General features: G+C 35.8%; 1 protein-coding gene across 5 annotated transcripts in view; it reads left to right on the top strand.

Moving 5' to 3' along the window:
- Positions 1 to 18,687, top strand: part of DCAF6 (DDB1 and CUL4 associated factor 6) — a 104,636-nt gene that overhangs the window by 63,549 nt on the left and 22,400 nt on the right. For all 5 annotated transcript variants that reach the window (XM_054693498.1, XM_054693497.1, XM_054693499.1 and 2 more), the window contains one exon: positions 17,105 to 17,222. In XM_054693498.1, coding sequence (XP_054549473.1) covers positions 17,105 to 17,222 — 118 coding nt within the window. The remainder of the gene's footprint in view (positions 1 to 17,104; positions 17,223 to 18,687) is intronic.

Below are 18,687 nucleotides of genomic sequence, written 5' to 3'. Positions count from 1 at the left end.
CGCTCACCTAAGCACTTGCCTAACAGGCCTACTTTCAGTTCTTCTAACACTGTAAGCTTCTTTCCCTCTCACATCCTTTGTATATGCTTTTGTCAGTAACCAAACTGCTTTTCCCTTCAGCAACTTTTCATCAAATCTCCCTTAGATAACACTTTCTCAAAAATAATATGACCTTCCAACCTGAAGTAGTTCTCTTTTCCTCTTTCTTTGTGGCCTGCTATTTTCCTTTGTGCATTTGTCAAAATTTGTAGCCGTGCATTTAATTAAGGGATTGTTTGTTTAATACCTTTCTTCATTTTCTTTAGATATTTTCATTCAGTATATTATACTCAATGCCTAACACTTTATCCAATATACACTAAACAAATATTTGTTGAATGAGTAAGTAAATTATATATTATATTATTAATTATATTATTATATTTTATATATATTATTATATTGGGATACTATAGAAATTATTTCAGCTTAGGAGAAACATGATCCTTGTGTTGGAAAGATCATTTTATCAATATTACAGAGGATTGATTGGAAGGGAGTAAGATTGAAAATAGCAAGACCAAGTCAGAGGCTATTGAAATAGTCCAGCTGGAGAGATGATGAATGAATCCAGTCTAAGGCAAACAGTGGTGGGAAAGGAGAAGAATGGACCAATTTTTGTATCTCTGCCTGCCTGTGTTTGTGCAGGCAGCTCTTTTTTTTCTCATTTTCCTAATAAACCTGTCCTTTTGAAATGTAAAAAAAAAAAAAAGGACATATTTTTTAACTTCTTAAAAATTGAGTTGATAGAACTTTGAGATTTATTAGTTAAAACTGATTAAGAGTATTATATACAGGTGTCTTCAAAGGGTGACAGAACTACCATCAACAAAGATAGTTATTTCAAGAGGAATAGCTAGAGGTGGGCGGAGCAACATGGCGGCGAGGAGACGCTGCGAGTAAGATCTCCCATTAAAAAAAGTTAATAGGGAGGAAAAGCGGCAGGTCCCAGTGAGAACTGGGACACGGAAGATAAACGGGTGACTCCAGCGAACTGCCCGAAGAGAAAGAAAGTGGCCATAAAAGAGGACTAGAAGGGAGGGAAGCGCAGAACCTGCTCCCCTCCCCCGCCACAAAGTCGGCACTCTCCGACGGCAGAGAGGAGGAAAAACAAAACCAAAACGGCAACAAGAAAAACGGACACAGCAAGCGGGACTGTGAGTGGAAAGGAACTATTGCAGCCACCACACCCGTGAACGGGAGCTGAGGCGAACCCTGCAGGATCCGCCGCGGAGGTGAGCTCCAGGCGCCATTAAAGAGAGCCCCGCCCAGGAGGAGACCAGGCCCCAGCACACAGCCCGGCCGCCCGGTAAGCCTGCGCGGAAAGTGGCGCGGATCCAGACCGGATCGCAGCTGCCCAGGTCCCGCGCCTGCGACCTAGGCTTGCGGGAGACGGCGGAGGCCCTCCCTGAGTGAGCAGGAACAAGGCGCCCAGGCAGGGGAGCGGGATTCAAAAGGCGCCATTCCCGCGCCACTGATCTGGGCTACAGCCCGCGTCCTGGAACTGAGGGCTTTGGAACTGAGACCCGGGCACGAATTAGGGGCGTGTGGTTCCCCACGACGGTGGGGCACAGGGACACAGCACCCCAAAGCCGTTGAGGTGTACCCTACCATCCCCCGCTCTGCTCCCTGTCCCACGGGGTGGAAAATCAGCCCCAAGGGCTCTAGGAGAGATCTCTGGCGCCACCTAGCGACTTGACCCCAGCACAGGCTACTGAAGGAGCTAGTGGCCAGCTGGGGAGTTAGCCCACACCTGGCTCCTTCCGAACAAGTAGTCTGAGCCCACAGGGAGAGCGAGCACCCACAGCCAGGGCAGACCAGGCGCGCAGAAGAGTGTGCCTGAGACCAGACGCGCAGGGAGTGTGTCCCACATTACCATTTTAGAACAGGGACATTTCTTCAGTAAAGACTACCTGCAGAAGGCTTCCTCAGGAGCCAGAGGTGAGCGGGGGAAGTTCGCCCACGCCAGACCCCCTCTGGCCTGCAGTCCAAGCCCAGAGGGGAGCAGGAACCCACCGCCGGGGCAGACCAGGCGCACAGGGGAGTGTGTCCCCACATCGGCATTTTAGAACAGGGACCTTTCTCCATTAAAGGCTCTTGAAACTGACAGATGACTCCTGGAAGAACCAGAGGGGAACAGAGAAGCCCCCCCAAGATGCCGGCCAGTCCCAACAACACAGTGTCCCAACGCATACGGCAAATTAGAAAACAGACAGTAGGGAGGAGAAGAACCACACGCAACCTAGCAACTCTCCAGAGAAAAAGCACACCACAAAAAGAAAGCCAGCCCCAGATTGCAAAGACAATAACTTGGAAGAATTTCTGAGCCTTCCAGAAAGAGAATTTAAAATTGCCGTGATTAAAAAACTGACAGAAGTCATAAAGGAAAACAATGATAAGGGAAAAATAATCAACGATCAGAAGAATGCAATTGAGTCCCTAGAGAGGGAAAACAATGGTCAGAAGAAAGAAATTGAGTCCCTAAAGAGGGAAGTAAAAGAAATGCAGGAGATCAAAGAATTAATGGAAGAACTAAAGAATTCTGGGAAAAGCAATGAAAGCAGAATAGATGAAATGGAAGAACGAATAAGTAATCTTGAAGACACAGAAATAAAAAGAACCAAAACAGAAAAGGAAAGAGAGTACGAAGGAAAAGAACGAAGAAAGACTTCGGGAACTATCTGACTCCATGAGGAAAGGAAATATAAGAGTTATAGGAATACCAGAAGGAGAGGAGAGAGATGTAGGAACAGAGAAAATATTCAAAGAGATAATTGAAGAGAACTTCCCAAATGTGAAGAAGGAGCTGAAAATGATATACAAGAAGCAAGAAGAACACCAAACTTCCACGACGAAAGGAAAAATACAGCAAGACACATAATAGTAAAGCTCCCAAGAATCCAGGACAAGGAAAAAATAATGAAGCTGGCAAGAGGGAAGAAACAGATAACATTCAAAGGAAAACCAATCAGGCTGACATCAGACTTCTCCGAAGAAACACTACGGGCAAGGAGAGAGTGGAGGGACATAGTCAACAGACTCCAAGAAAACAGATGCCAACCAAGAATACTCTATCCCGCAAAGCTCTCCTTCCTCTTTGAAGAAAGAATATGGACCTTCCCAGACAAACAGAAACTCCGGAATTTCATTGCAACTAAACCCCCACTCCAAAAATACTACAAGGAGTCTAAAGCCAGAACCTCAAGAGGACGAATAACAATGAAAGAAGGCCAAAAAAAAAAAAAAATTAAAAGAATAAATAAATAAAATCAAAGGAAAGACAAACACAATGGCAAATACAGATGTTAACATATCAATATTAACTCTAAATGTAAATGGACTAAACTCTTCAATAAAAAGACACAGAGTGGCAGCCTGGATTAAGAAACAAAACCCAACCTTTTGCTGTCTCCAGGAAACACATTTAGCTACAAAAGATAAAAATAGGCTCAAAGTTAAAGGATGGAAAACAATCCTACAAGCAAATGGACCAAAAAAGAAAGCAGGAACAGCTATACTTATATCAGATAAAACAGATTTCAAACTCAAAAAGATAAAAAGAGACCCCAATGGTCACTACATTATGATCAAGGGGACAATACTTCAAGAAGAAATAACACTCATTAACATATACTCACAAACGAAGGAGCACCAAAATATATCAGACAACTGTTGTCCTCTCTGAAAACAGACATCAGAGAAAACACATATGTAGTGGGAGACTTCAACACACCACTATCAACAATGGATAGATCAACAAGACAAAAAATAAGTAAAGAAACCAAAGCTCTAAATAAGGACCTAGAGCAATTAGGCTTAACAGACATCTATAGAACACTAAACCCAAAAAACGGAGTACACATTTTCTCAAGCGCACACGGATCATTCTCCAGGATCGATCACATACTGGGGCACAAGACAAACATCAACAGATACACCAAGATTGAAATCATATCAACCATCTTTTCTGACCATGAAGGCATCAAACTAGAAATAAACCATAAAAAGAAGGCAAGGAACTTTCCTACCTCATGGAGATTAAAAACCACACTACTGGAAGACCATTGGACTAATGAGGAGATCAAAGAAGAAATTAAAAAATTTTTTGAATTGAACGACAAGGAGGACACTAATATCCTAAATGTATGGGATGCAGCAAAAGCAGTAATAAGAGGAAAATATATAGCAATAGAAGCTCACATCAAGAAACAAGAAAGAACGCAAAGAAACACCTCATCTCGAAGCTCAAAGATCTAGAAAAAGAACAACAAAAAAACCCCAAAACAGTAGAAGAAAAGAAATAATAAAAACCAAAGCAGAAATAAATGAAATTGAAACTAAAAAAACAATCCAAAAGATCAATGAAACCAAGAGCTGGTTTTTTGAAAAAAATCAATAAAATAGACAAACCCCTAGCCAGGCTCACAAAGGAAAAAAGGGAGAAAGCACAAATAAACAGGATCATCAATGAAAGAGGAGAAATCACAACGGACACAGCAGAAATCAAAAGAATAATCAGTAACTACTATGAACAGTTATATGGAAACAAGTTTAACAATCTAGAGGAGATGGACAAATTCCTACAACTCTACAATCACCCAAAGCTAGATAAAGAAGAAATAGAACACCTAAACAGACCAATTACAATTAGCGAAATTGAAATGGTAATAAAAAACCTCCCCAAAAACAAAAGCCCAGGACCTGATGGATTTACAAATGAATTCTACCAAACATTCAGAGACGAATTAGTGCCTATCCTTCACAAACTCTTCCAAAAAATTGAGAAGGAAGGGACAATACCAAACACGTTTTATGAAGCCAACATTACACTAATACCAAAACCGAACAAGGACAACACAAAAAAGGAAAACTACAGGCCAATCTCCTAATGAACACGGATGCAAAAATCCTCAATAAAAATTTTAGCTATCAGAATCCAACAATGTATCCATAAGATAATTCACCACGACCAAGTTGGATTCATTCCAGGGGCACAAGGATGGTTTAACATCCGAAAATCAATCAACGTTATCCAACACATCAACAAAAAGAAATATAAAAACCATATGATAATATCAATAGATGCTGAGAAAGCTTTCGACAAAGTGCAACACCCATTCATGATAAAAGCCCTTGAAATTCTGGGGATACAAGGAACATACCTCAACATCATAAAGGCCATCTATGACAAGCCAACAGCCAGTATCATTCTCAATGGTGAAAAGCTGAAAGCAATTCCATTAAGATCTGGAACAAGACAAGGATGTCCACTCTCACCATTGCTTTTCAATATAATACTGGAAGTCCTAGCCAGGGCAATAAGACAAGAGAAAGACATCCAAGGAATCCAAATAGGAAAAGAAGAAGTCAAACTATCACTATTTGCAGACGATATGATATTATACATAGAGAACCCCAAAAACTCCACAGAAAAGCTAATTCAACTCATCAATCAGTTCAGTAAAGTGGCAGGATACAAAATCAACACGCAAAAGCAGTAGCCTTCCTATACACAAACAATAAATCTGAAGAAGAAGAAATCAAAAAGACCTCCCTTTGTTATTGAAACAAAAAAATCAAATATTTTGGGAATAAATCTAACAAAAGAGGTAAAGGACCTATACAAAGAAAACTATGAAACACTGTTAAAAGAAATAGAAGAAGACACAAAGAAATGGAGAGACGTCCCCTGCTCATGGATTGGAAGAATAAACATTATTAAAATGGCCATCCTACCAAAAGCAATATACAGATTCAATGCTATTCCAATCAAAATTTCAATGTCATTCTTCAAAGAAATAGAACAATTATTGATGAAATTCATATGGAATCACCAAAAACCCCGAATAGCCAAAGCTCTCCTGAAAAAAAAAGAAGGGAATGGAGGCATCAGACTCCCAGACTTCAAACTATACTACAAAGCCATAATCATCAAAACTGCATGGTATTGGAACAAGAACAGACATACAGACCAATGGAATCGAATAGAAAATCCAGAAATAAACCCACAGATTTATGGTCAACTAATCTTGACAAAGGAGCAAAGAATATGCATTGGAGCAAGAAAGTTTGTTCAATAAATGTTGCTGGGAAAAACTGGGTCGCTACATGCAAAAGAATGAAGCTTGACCCACTCTCACACCATACACAAAAATCAACTCAAAATGGATTAAAGAACTAGACATAAGACCTGAAACAACCATAAATATATAGAAGAAATATAGGCGAAACACTACGTGATTTGCACATCAAAGACATCTTTACAGACACATCACCCAAAGCAGTGATAGTGAAGGCAAAGATAAACAGCTGGGACTACATCAAATTAAGAGCTTTTGCACAGCAAAAGAGACAATAACAAAAACAAAGAGAAACCCCACCAACTGGGAGAACATTTTTGCACCCAACACTAATGATAAAGGACTGATCACAAAAATCTGCAAAGAGCTGATGAGACTCAACAACAACAAAGAAAATAATCAGTCAAAAATGGGCAGAAGAGCTTAAAAGAAACTTCTCTGAAGAGGAAATGCAAATGGCCAACAGGCATATGAAAAAATGTTCAACATCACTTGTCATCAGGGAAATGCAAATCAAAACTACCATGAGATACCATCTTACACCAGTGAGAATGGCACATATTAAAAAAACTAGCAACAACAAATGTTGGCGAGGGTGGAGAAAAGGAACTCTTCTGCACTGTTGGTGGGAGTGCAAACTGGTCCAACCACTGTGGAAAGCTGTATGGAGATTTCTGGACCTACTAAACATAGAGCTTCCATATGATCCAGCAATTCCACTCCTAGGTATTTACCCAAAGGACACAGAAACATCAATTCCAAAGAACACCTGCACCCCTATGTTTATAGCAGCACTGTTTACAATAGCTAAGCTTTGGAAACAACCCAAATGCCCAAAAGTAGATGACTGGATCAAGAAGATGTGGTACATATATACCATGGAATATTACTCAGCATTCAAAAAAGATAAACACATGCAATTTGCAGCAACATGGATGGCGCTGGAAGGGATCATGCTCAGCGAAATAAGCCAAAAAGAAAAAGAAAAAAATACCGGATGGTCTCACTCATAGCAGGAATCTAGAAAACTTAAATAAGGGACCAGAAAATGAATAACTATAAGAAAGTGAAAATCAAAATCAACAAAAACTATGAACCAGAGACACTTTTAGGGGCGGGGGTGGGAGGGAGGGATTGGGGTCAGAATGGGGGGGGCTGCAATTGTATGGGGAATATAACAATAAAATTTATTAAAAAAAAAAAAAAAAGAGGAATAGCTGACTCTACAGGGAAAAGCTACTTGGAATTTCCTTGATCAGTTGAGTTTGAAGTACTTACCTTTGGATATCCCAATAGAGAAATCTCATAGACAATTGGGTTCATGTATGACTTTTGAAGTCACCAGGGAGGTAGAATAAAATTAAGAGTTAAAAATAAGAAATCATTGGAGCCTCCCTGGTGGCCCAAGGGGTTAAGCACCGCACTATGAAGCAATCCACAGCCTCTGCAGCACGAGTTCGATCCCCGGCCAGCCAGAGAGCAACCCACATGGCGAAGCAGACCTTTCCTGTCTCACCCACTGCTTCCCTCTGCAGTGTATTTCAATCAGTCTTCCTGTTCTGTTCCCTACTCTGTCTCTGGTGAGTCCTCCCACCTACCCCCCCACATCTCTGGCCTGTACCTCAGCTCTTGTATGCATAAATAAATAAATCTTTTTTTAAAAAAATAAGGAATCATCAATTTCCAGATAGCAGTTGAAACAGGAGGAGTGGATGAGACTAAAAAATGGAGAATCTATACTACATGGAGTAAGTATAGAAGAAGAGACAGAAAAGGAATGATCAGAGAAAAAGGATAGAAATAAGGCCATCCAAAGCCGGGGGAAGAGGAAATTCCAAGGAAGAAACTGGTTCACATTACACTGGGAAGCAATAGTGTCCATACCAGAAAGGACTGAAAAATGTTTTTTTGAATTTGACAATATGTGGGTTATGGATTACTTTGGCATTGGGCTTGAGTCATATGGTGGAGGCAGAAGCCTGGAAGCAGTGATTTGAAAAGAAAAAAAAATGTGATGACATTGGTATGTGGGTTATTCAGTAAGCTTAACTAAGAATGAAAAGATAGAGGAAAGTTAGTGTTTGGGAAATGGTCTGTAGTTTCAAAATTGAGTGGGTTTTTTTTTTTAAATTTTATTAATTTATTTTTTAAAGATTTATTTATTTATTTATACAAGCACTGGGTACAGTCAGAAGCGCGGGAGGGTGAGAGAATTCACCAGAGCCAGAGTGGGGAACAGAACAGGCAGACTGATGAAATACACTGCTGAGGGGAGCAGCAGGACAGGAGAGATCTATTGCGCCATGTGGGACCCTGACTGGCTGCTGGGGATCGAACCGGCGCTGCAGAGGCTGTGGGCAGCTTCTCAGCCCAGTACTTAACCACTGCGCCACTAGGGGAGGCCCTGAGCGGATTTTTTCATAAAAAGGGATCTTTGTAGAAGAGGTTAAAGATGCTTGATATCCTTAAATATCCTTGATCCTATTTCAAGATTTAAACTTTGTCAAGACATTTTTATCCCTTTAACTGTGTGCAGTAGGAAAAGTAGTGTGTGTAATAAGTTTTCTTCCTAAGTATGTATCTCTAACTTACTATTGTCTCAGCATACTTTAAATTATTTTTCTTACTTTTAAGGAGACACTAATACATTTTTTAAATTGATAATTCAGTTTTATGTTATCTGAAAATACCCACCATCTTCCAGGTGCTCAGAAGCTTATATATGTTATTTAACTTAATTTCCAATAGTAGTTCATATATTTCTTTATTTTAGGGAACTACCAAGTATAAAAATGTTATTAATAAATGGTTTTTAATTTTACTGGGCTTGCTTCATTGAAATTTTTTTTTCTTTTCAATAAATATATATATATATATATATTATTGAGATAGGTGATTGCCACCATCATTTTTCCTGGTTTATCTTATAGTTTTTACAAAAGTCTATTTAGTAAACAAAAGTATATTTGGTCTCAACCTTAGTCATGAAAATGCTGCCTGTTTGCCTCAATAAATATTTTCTTTTACCAATATACTTTAAGAAATAAAATAGTAAGGAAATAGCTGTACAAAATGTACATTGTTTTTATCCTGTTGTAAAATACTTTTCAGTAGTCTCCAAACTGAAGGCTGTGTGTTCAACCCCTACTTGAAAAACATAGTGATATGTCAGGCATTTTGTTTAGTTTGAAAGTATGTTTTAATGAGTCATGGCTTTCCTTTTCACTTATATCTCTCTTTATGTCATGCCAGTTGCACTATATGGGGAAATAATCCTCTACTAACATATTTTTTCTCTTGCCTGTTTATATTATTAAACACATTTTTCCTCTTAAAATACTTAGGCCAGCAATTTTTCTTATTTTATTAAGAATAAAAATGATGAAAGATACCTTGGAGCTTAACATTTGATTTTTTTAGAAGGTATAAGAAAATAATTTTGCCACAATTTTAAATTTTGGCCATGACTAGAATAAGTAACTTTTTATCTTTACAGTGATAATCATTAAGTGGAAGTTAATAATGCTGTTAAATTTTAAATGTTTGCCTGTAGGCATTTATGAATCTGTCAGACACTCATTTTCCTTTCTAGATTGAAAGAATTATAAATGATAATACATAAGCTTTAGAAATAGAAATGTTAACTATACACTGTATATTATTTTACATAGGTAGACTTTTTTCATGTAATAAAATGTTTAAAGAGAGGTGTAGGTGATCAAAAACCAATGAAACAAATTTTACTAATTCTACTAGGATAGATTGGGATATGAAAAAAATGGGAATACATTATGTATTCCCTTAAGATTATACACTGCCACCAAATTGAAATTTCATTTTAGTGATATACTTATAGTATTATACAATCAATAGGTAATATTTGCAACAATTAAATATACTTTGATAATTTAAACCTTTACTAAATTAATATCTAGTGATTAAAACCTCTATGTTGATGGAAATGTAAGTTCAGTATTCATCACATTGGACTATCTCTGTAAATACTGTGTTTTAAACTCGAGAGAAGAAATAAGTAAGTGAAATCAGGCTCATTCTAGATCTTTCATATTCCTTAGAATATGAAACTAATTATCACTTAGTTGTTTAGATTGAAGTAACTTAACTAGTCCCCACTTCCCCAACTGCTAAGACTAGATTCTTCCAACTGGTGATATTTGTTCTTTTGAAATTTAAGCCCTATTTGGTTTTTATCATGTATGTTTATTGTTTCATTCTCCTATTCAAGTCACTATCCAGACCTCCAGTTAACTTGTTTCCTAACTCAGAATTGTCGATGACGAAAATGATTAACATTTATTGAGTTTTTCATATGTGACTGGCACTCTGTTAAGAATTTTAGATGCATCTTCTCATTCATTCTAACTTAATAAGGTAAATAGTATTATCCTCAATTTATTGATAAAGAAACCAAGACTCTAAGAAATATGTAAGGACAAGTAAAATAAGTGGCTGAGCCTTATTTGTATTTATTTCATTTACTTATTGCTGTTTAAATACCAGTCTACCTTGTGGAAAGTACTGGGCCCAGCACTAGGATGCATGAATGAATAAAGGTAATACTTCCTGTGCTTGGCATAGTTGATTAACAACATTAATAATAGAGTTGATTAGCCATAATAGCAACAACATGGACATCACATTTTCTTTATGCCATATTATTTGGAGCAGTTTTTACATGCCTATTTGCTTAACTCACCACAGCTTTGTACAAGGTACTATTATTGTCCTCATTTTCCAGATGAGGAAACTAAGGCAAAGAGAGGTTTAGAAGCTTACCTAAAGGTCACACACCTTGTGTCTCAGGAGCCTGGCTGTAGTATCTATGGTCATAGCTATGTTGCTTTGCTTAAACTAAGAGTAAAAATAGAGATTAAAAAATATAAATGTGCTGAATGTTACAAAAGAGGAAATAACATAGCATAGTGGGAACATATAAGAGCAAGTCTTCATCTTTTCTGGTAAAGTAGCAAAAATGGATCCCTGAGGACAATTAGGCTGAGTTCTGAAAGATGAGTATGCATAAGATAGGTGAGTGGATAAAATGCAGATGAATAGCATGTGCTGAGGCTGAGCTAATCACTGTGAAATGACTAGAAGAATTCCAGGGTGGCTGGAGTGCTGTGGCTTCAAGATGTGGGTAGAGCCAAGATTGAGAAGGACCTTTTGATTATTTTAAAATTTTCAGTTTTATTTTAAGAGCAATAGAAAGCTAGTGAAGTATTTAAAATAGAGAGTATGCTCTGATCTGGTTGGTTCTCACTAGAGTATAACTAGGGGTTCTTCTGATAACGGGAAATGCTGACCAGATCATATAAGTAAGATAGAGAGATGTGAAGAGATTCAGTAATTAGGATGTTAAATAAATAGGATTTGATGATAGATTGAGGCACGGGATTGAGGAATCCAGATTATAAATTGCAGTAATGCTCCAGAATTTCTGCATGTGGATAGTTTAGTAATGACAGTCTGGTTTGGGAGAGAGCAGGGCTAGAGCTCAAGTCTTGTAAATATAATGCAAAAAATGTTTCTCCTTACATTATACATGTATTTGTGGTGGATTGGGGGAGGTACTGATGGAGATTAGCAGGGGAGTTTTCTGGTCACTGCAAGGGTAACTATCCTAAAATTTGACTGTACAATCCTTAAATAGATAATCCTGGGAAAGGAATAAGGTATGAGAGGGGATGTAAAAGGAGGTGGATCACAAGCTTGGTTTTGAGTATGCTGAATTTATCTGTGCGACTTACCCAAGTGGAAAAGTCTCTTGGGCAATGAATTGTAGAGTTTAGAAAAGATGTTAGGGCTAGGAAAGTAAATTTGGAAATTGTTTGCTTATAGATGGTCACTGAAACCATGAATTAGATAAAATCAAATAGGATGAAAATAAAAGAGGAGTGAGTAGAGTAGCTAAAACATCTCAGAAAATATCCAGAATTAAAGATTTTGCCAACGGAGAATCTTGTAAAGGAGATTGAGAAGGAACAATTAGAGGACAAAAGCAAAGTAGGAGAGTGTGGTATAATGAGATCAAGGTAAGAGAAATTTTCACATTCAAGAGAGTTGTCTATTTGATGCTACTGAGAGGTCAAGTAAATGGATTCTAAAAATTCTGTGCTAAATTAATCTACATGGAGGCGGTTGATCTCATTAATGAGGGCAGTTTCACTTCATCGACAGAAACAGAGGCCAGATTAGAGCAGGAGATGAAGAAATGGATGTGAGAAGAAAGAAAAGCATTTCAAAACAAATAAGTAAGGACAGTAGCTTCAGGGATAGTGGGAAAAGAGTTCATTTTCATCTGATAGTCACATTTTCATGTAATTATTTAATCAACATGTAACTGACAGGTTTGATTTTTGTAAAAAGCATATGCCTAAGAAAACAATGAAAAGAGAAATACTGGATGAGAAATTTGGGAAGGCTTGTTTGCCAAATGGGGTGGGCATATTTTCTTGCTTTTTCCCTATCAGTTCTCTTTCAAGACTGAAAGTGAACTGTGAATAGGAGACTTTTAAGACTAGTTCTGAAGTAGGGAAAAGAGAACCTGGTAGCAAAGATAAAATGACCACTTTACAACCTATAATAAATAGCACTGGAAATATAGAACCAGGCACAGTCTGAATCTCTATGTTTCCAACTTCATATTTAAGTTCATTCAAGTTTTTCTGTTATGTCATGAAAAGTTCTTGGATTTAAATTACTGTAATTAACATAGAGGTTGAGTTTTGATTGCAGAGAAGGTCTTATTTCTAAAGATTATATAGGAGAGGTTTTGTAATATCAGTACTAAAGTTTTGTTTTGTTTGGTTTTGGCTTTCATAAAGTAGTTAACTTTTGATATTTTTAAAGTTTAATCAGTACCAGTGAGAATACTCATTTTTAGAATAAAATGCCTTTCCTCACAGTCATCTCTATGGTACATAGGTGTTCTTTGTTAGAATCTTTTCCTAGAAACAGTTTCTCTACTTTGAATGAGAATGTTCTTTCTTAGACAAATGATTGGAAGAACTGTGAATTCCCATTGCATTGGTCTAGGAACTGTACTTGAGAAGTTTGTCCTTTTTTCCGTGTAAACCAAGTAAGTTGAGGTGCAAAATTTGGAGAAGGTAGTTAAACTTTTAGATGAGATTTTTTTTTTTTTAAAGATTTATTTATTTATTTATTTATTTATTTTTATTTATACAAGCACTGGGTACAGTCAGAAGTGCAGGAGGGTGAGAGAATTCACCAGAGCTGGAGCGGGGAGCAGAGCAGGCAGAAGGACCGAAGCACACTGCTGAGGGGAGCAGCGGGCAGCAGGAGAGGTCTGCGCGCCATGTGGGACCCTCCTCTGGTGGCCGGGGAGCAGTGAGGGGTGGAACCGGCGCGGGCAGCTTCGCAACCCAGTGCTCAATCGCTGTTCCTCTGGGGAGGCCCTAGATTTGATTTTTTAATTTGGCATTTGGCATAATGGAATGAGAAATGTTGCTAATTCATTGTATAATAGAAAATCCCTTAGGTAAAGAGTATTTTATTTCTATATGATGCACAGGTTATCTAACCTACTAACAGTGGATTAAGGTGAAAAATGGTTATAATAGTGACTCCATAGCAGAAGAATTTTATTCTTCCATCATGTTTTTGGAGGATGAAGCAGCAGTTAGTCTCTGCATAGCCCTAGAAGATGATCGAACATAGTTTTCTAATCCTCTGATGCCAAAGTGACAGTTTAGCCTCCAGAACTTTTATCAGTTATGTAATGTTGCTGATAATAAATTACGCATCATTTCTGAGGAATAACAACACTAGCAATTTCTTAATTAAAAATTTATTTAAGCAATCTTATTTTGTACTTTGTATTCAGGTTGTTTCCTAGACAGTATAGTAAGACCAGACAAGGAAATTTAGGTAGCTAGAGAAAAAAAAGTAGATCATTCTTAATTTCATCTTCTGTAAAACATGTGATACCGAGGTTTTCAAAAAGGATATGTATATTTCCTTGTACTTAGTAATGCTACATAAGTCACAGTTGTTATTACGGCAGTGCTTTCTATGTAGTCATTTGTGTATTTAGGTGAAGTTCTACATCCCAAATCTCTACTTGCTAAGCAAAATATTTCATTAGTATGTATCTGTTCACTATGTAAAGCCTTTGAATAATACAGTTTTTAGACTGTCTTTGATGCTCCAATTTCTAGAAAAATAGAGCAAAATAGGGAAAATTTAAATAATTACAAGTATTTTTCAAATGAAGTCAAAATAAATTTAATTTTTTAATTCTTTATATTTTATTACACATTTGTAGCTTAAAATAGGTGTTTTACTAGAAGCAAATTATGAATGTGCTCACTAGTAAGTCAGAAATTTACATTTCTGCAAAAATTCAGCCTGATTATATATGATTAAGCACAGTAGCAGTAGCAGTAAAGTTGGAAGAGTGAAATGGAACAGGGCTAGGTGATGAATTCTAAACTTGGGATATATGCTCCCACTAGTGCCTCAGCTCAAGAAACCAGGTTCAGCATTGTGTAGGATTTCTGTCATTTTCCTTATGTGTAGCTACAAGTAGGTAACTAGACTCAAGGGTCTGGAGGTTTTGTAGCTCACTACAGTGTGTTCATTTATATAGCAATGGGTCAATTTTACTGAGGGCTGCTGAGTTTATTAACAAATGAACAAATTCTGTCACTAGTCATTTCATAAATGAATGTCATCATGTTTTTTATTTCCATTATTTGCAATATGCAAATCATATTCACAAGAGATTAGAATAGTAACTGTAGTAGATATCATAAGTTAGAAGTTTTAATTAACATTGATGATCTCAGCAAACACTGTGCTTTTAGGGGGAGTAGGGAGGGAGCAAAGAGTGCTGTATAAATTTAAATATTTCCTATACCATTCTGAAATCTTAGTAGCTCTTTGTTTTCAGTGTTCCCAAGGTCATAGCATCTAAGCATCTATAACTATCTCTTTTATTTTTCTAAAAAGGGAAATTTTCATATAGTATTTAAATTACTCAAAGCTGTTTCTGCTTCTCTAACCAAGGTGAATGTAAGAAATCCAATCCTGTAATTCTCTCATACTTGCTTTTGCATTCTGTTCCTTCTTTGCTTTAAAAGAAAAGTAAATACCAAAGCACTTTATAAAATGGGTCAGATAATGAAAGAACTGACTCCAGCTCTGCCTCTTAGTTTTCTTGATTCCAGTCTTTCAGCTGTCTGTCCTTACCAGTTCCAAATGCCTAAAGATGAGAGTGACTGACTTTGTCAGCAGCAGGACAAAAATTTCAGCAGTAATACTAAAGAATAAGGGAAAATTATATGTGGACAAATTATTAAAACAGCAAATTTTCCAAAGATCATCAAGAGTAGGACAAGTTTCTTAAAAGTCCCATGCTTGATAATTTTATGTGAGATCTGATAATTCAGTTATTTTATCAAAATGCCATTTGGTAAGATACCTTCTCCAAAATCCTAATTGTAATATTGAATCTTTGAAAGTTTATTGGATTGTTAATTTATTTCCAACAGCTGTGTGGACATAGTAGTCAAGTGCATAGTCATAATGAAAGTAGTATACAAAGTAATTTTACCCTTTGGGATACCAGCTTTATAATTCATTTTTATTTTCAGGTAACAATATTAAAGGACAGAGTATCCCATGAGGTAGAAGTGATCCTCCCGAGTTTTGTTATCAGTTTGACTCCTTATCCCTGGAAGAGAAATTTTTTTCCTTTCTCTACTATATTTGTATTTTAAATCTTGTTATTATGCTCTCACAGGATAAATGCTATTGATAAAATAAAATAGAGATTCTATGAGATTCTCTTTTAATAAATGCTCTAAAGCCTTCAAGAAGAATGCTGAAAGATATAAGTTCTTCATTGCAATTAAAGTGGGCCTAATGACCAAAAAACTGAATAATTTGGTTTTATTGTTGTTACGGTTTTTGTTATTTTTCAAGACGGATTATTTTTAGTACTACAACTTCAGTCCATGAACTGGTATGAAGAAGGAAATTATATCACAGAAGAGTTTTCTTTCTTTAAACTGCTGCAGAAATGTTACATGTTTGCTATTATATCAGTTTGTATTCTACATGTATATTAATGGTCCCCCAAACTGTTATTCATCATAAAAAGAAAAATTTATAAAGCCCTATTTAATTTTTTTTTTGAATATCCATGTACCTTTTTTTTTAATATGGCATGGTTTATAAATATTGATTTCTTTAGACTCTTGATTTTCCTTGCCATTTTACAAAGATTTAATACATTGAGATAGGTGTATATCATGGACATTACCTGTATGCTCTTACGGTGATCTGCAATTTCCATTATTTAGAAAACAAATTCAGTGCAAGATTACTCAGAAGGAAAAGATGAAATAAATCAAAACAAATGCTCTTACAACATTTTTCGAGCATAAAACACAGTGAATTTTCTTCTCCCCTTATCCCTAGTAGTGAAGGCTGTAATCCTGCCCTAGATTATAAATCTGTGAATTTGAAAGAACAGAAGGAATTTGATAGTATTTTATTGCAGCAAAGTTCTTACTGAACAACTTTTTTCAGAGCCTTTGCGATTTATATCTTAGTGTTTCTGAAGGAGCCAACATTAGTTATTCTTGATGCTCTAACAACTGAAGAATAAAATTAGAAATATTCCTTAAGAATACCAGTTTTGGTCTTTGCATGTTAATAACTTCTGATTCCCTAATGACTAGTCAAATACGGTTCTCAAAGTGTGTTATTTCCATTTGAAGCAAGGGGAGTCATGTAAAGAAAGCTAGAATTTGATACAGTGCCACTTTGAGATATAAATAGTGATTCTATGACACTTGCCTTTGAACTTTAAGTGAGAACCATAACAAATGTAAGAAAAATGTCAAGGACAGCCTAATTTAAGTTTTATAAATTTGGGGAAATGTCATCTTTTTATTGGTTTCAGAGACTTTTTCAAATGTTTTAAACACAATTTTCAGATAACAATAATGAAAAGCTGAGCCCCAAACCAGGGACAGGTGAACCAGTTTTAAGTTTGCACTACAGCACAGAAGGAACAACTACAAGCACAATAAAACTGAACTTTACAGATGAATGGTAAGTTAATATTTTTGTAAAGATGTTTTTAGCCATTTTGTAGGATTGTATTAGATCGTATTTTTAGCACTTCATCTTTGTTTTGTTTTGCTGTAATGCATTGGTCCTCAGACTTTAGTGTGCTTTAGAATCACTTAGAGAATGCTTTAAAACAGAATACTGGGCCCCCCACTCTTACAGTTAATTTTGGGGTGGGGTCAGATAATTTATATTTCTAAAAGTTTCCCAGGTAATGCTGATGTTGTTGGTCCCGGTTTATTTCTTCTGGTAGAAATTGCCTAACAGCCATTATTGCAAAAATAACCAATAACATTTTGGAGCTTTTGTTGTCTTCGTCCTATTATAGTTTATATATATGTATATGTGTGTGTGCGCGCACACGCGCACGCGTGTGTGTGTGTGTGTGTGTGTATGTGTGATTTTTGGCTTGAGTTTTAAAACATAATTTTAATCATACTGAAATTATTAAATTCTTCCCTACATCTTTTTGGCTTAATTTTATAATAAATATTCCCATGTTCATACTTAGTTTTCCTAAATATTACTTTACTAGATGTACAATATTCTTTCAAATTGTATAATTTTTTTCTTAACCCTTTTTCTTTAATTAGGCAGTGAATTGGTTTCCTTTTTTTCCACATAAAGCTTATAATACATATCTTTGTTTATAGGCTTTTTCCTGCCTTTAAGATTATTTTTCCAATCTTTAATATATATTTCCAGAAATGGGCTGTATTAGGTCAAAATAATTAACAAATTATTTTCAAAAGTCTGTCATAACATTTCTACCAACAGCATATGAAATCACACATTTGCTATCTGTAGGCTAATATTCAATATATTCATCTATTTTTAGCATGTATATTTGATTTTCAAATAATTTTTATTTTTTACTAGAAAGCCTGAACTTTGTTTAGTGGTTGCATAGGTTCTATTTAATGACATTTGTGATTATATTTATTGTTCATTAATCAAGTTAAAAACTTAAAAAAAATCAAGTTCTGTGAGTTCCTTACATTTTCCCCCCACTATTCCATGACCTGTTTCTTAAGATAACATCCAAAAGTTTGTATTTAAATTTATTATTATTACTATAGTAATATCAATATGTAGATAAGTCTTTCTTAATATATGTATGATTAATTATATATTGATATAATTATATATTAATATATAGTAATATATTAATCATTTTATAACAATATATTAATTATCCTATATAATTGATATATTATTATATTGACATATAATTGTACATTAGTATAATTATATATTATATTAGTACAATATATACTATTATATATTATATAATACATATTATTATATATTATTTATATTATATACTATATAGTATATATTATTTATTAATATATGTTGATATAATACTATTTATTCCAGTTCACTAGTTTCCACTTGTGTTTATGTGTATATGTTTTTATATTAAAATCTTTGATTAAATAGGATT

Source organism: Talpa occidentalis, unplaced genomic scaffold (genome assembly GCF_014898055.3).
Source record: "Talpa occidentalis isolate TD23 unplaced genomic scaffold, MPIMG_talOcc4v2.1 talOcc4.12, whole genome shotgun sequence".
Lineage (NCBI taxonomy): Eukaryota > Metazoa > Chordata > Mammalia > Eulipotyphla > Talpidae > Talpa > Talpa occidentalis.
Note: the sequence above shows the minus strand (reverse complement) of the source record. Positions and strands in the feature narration are given on the sequence as shown.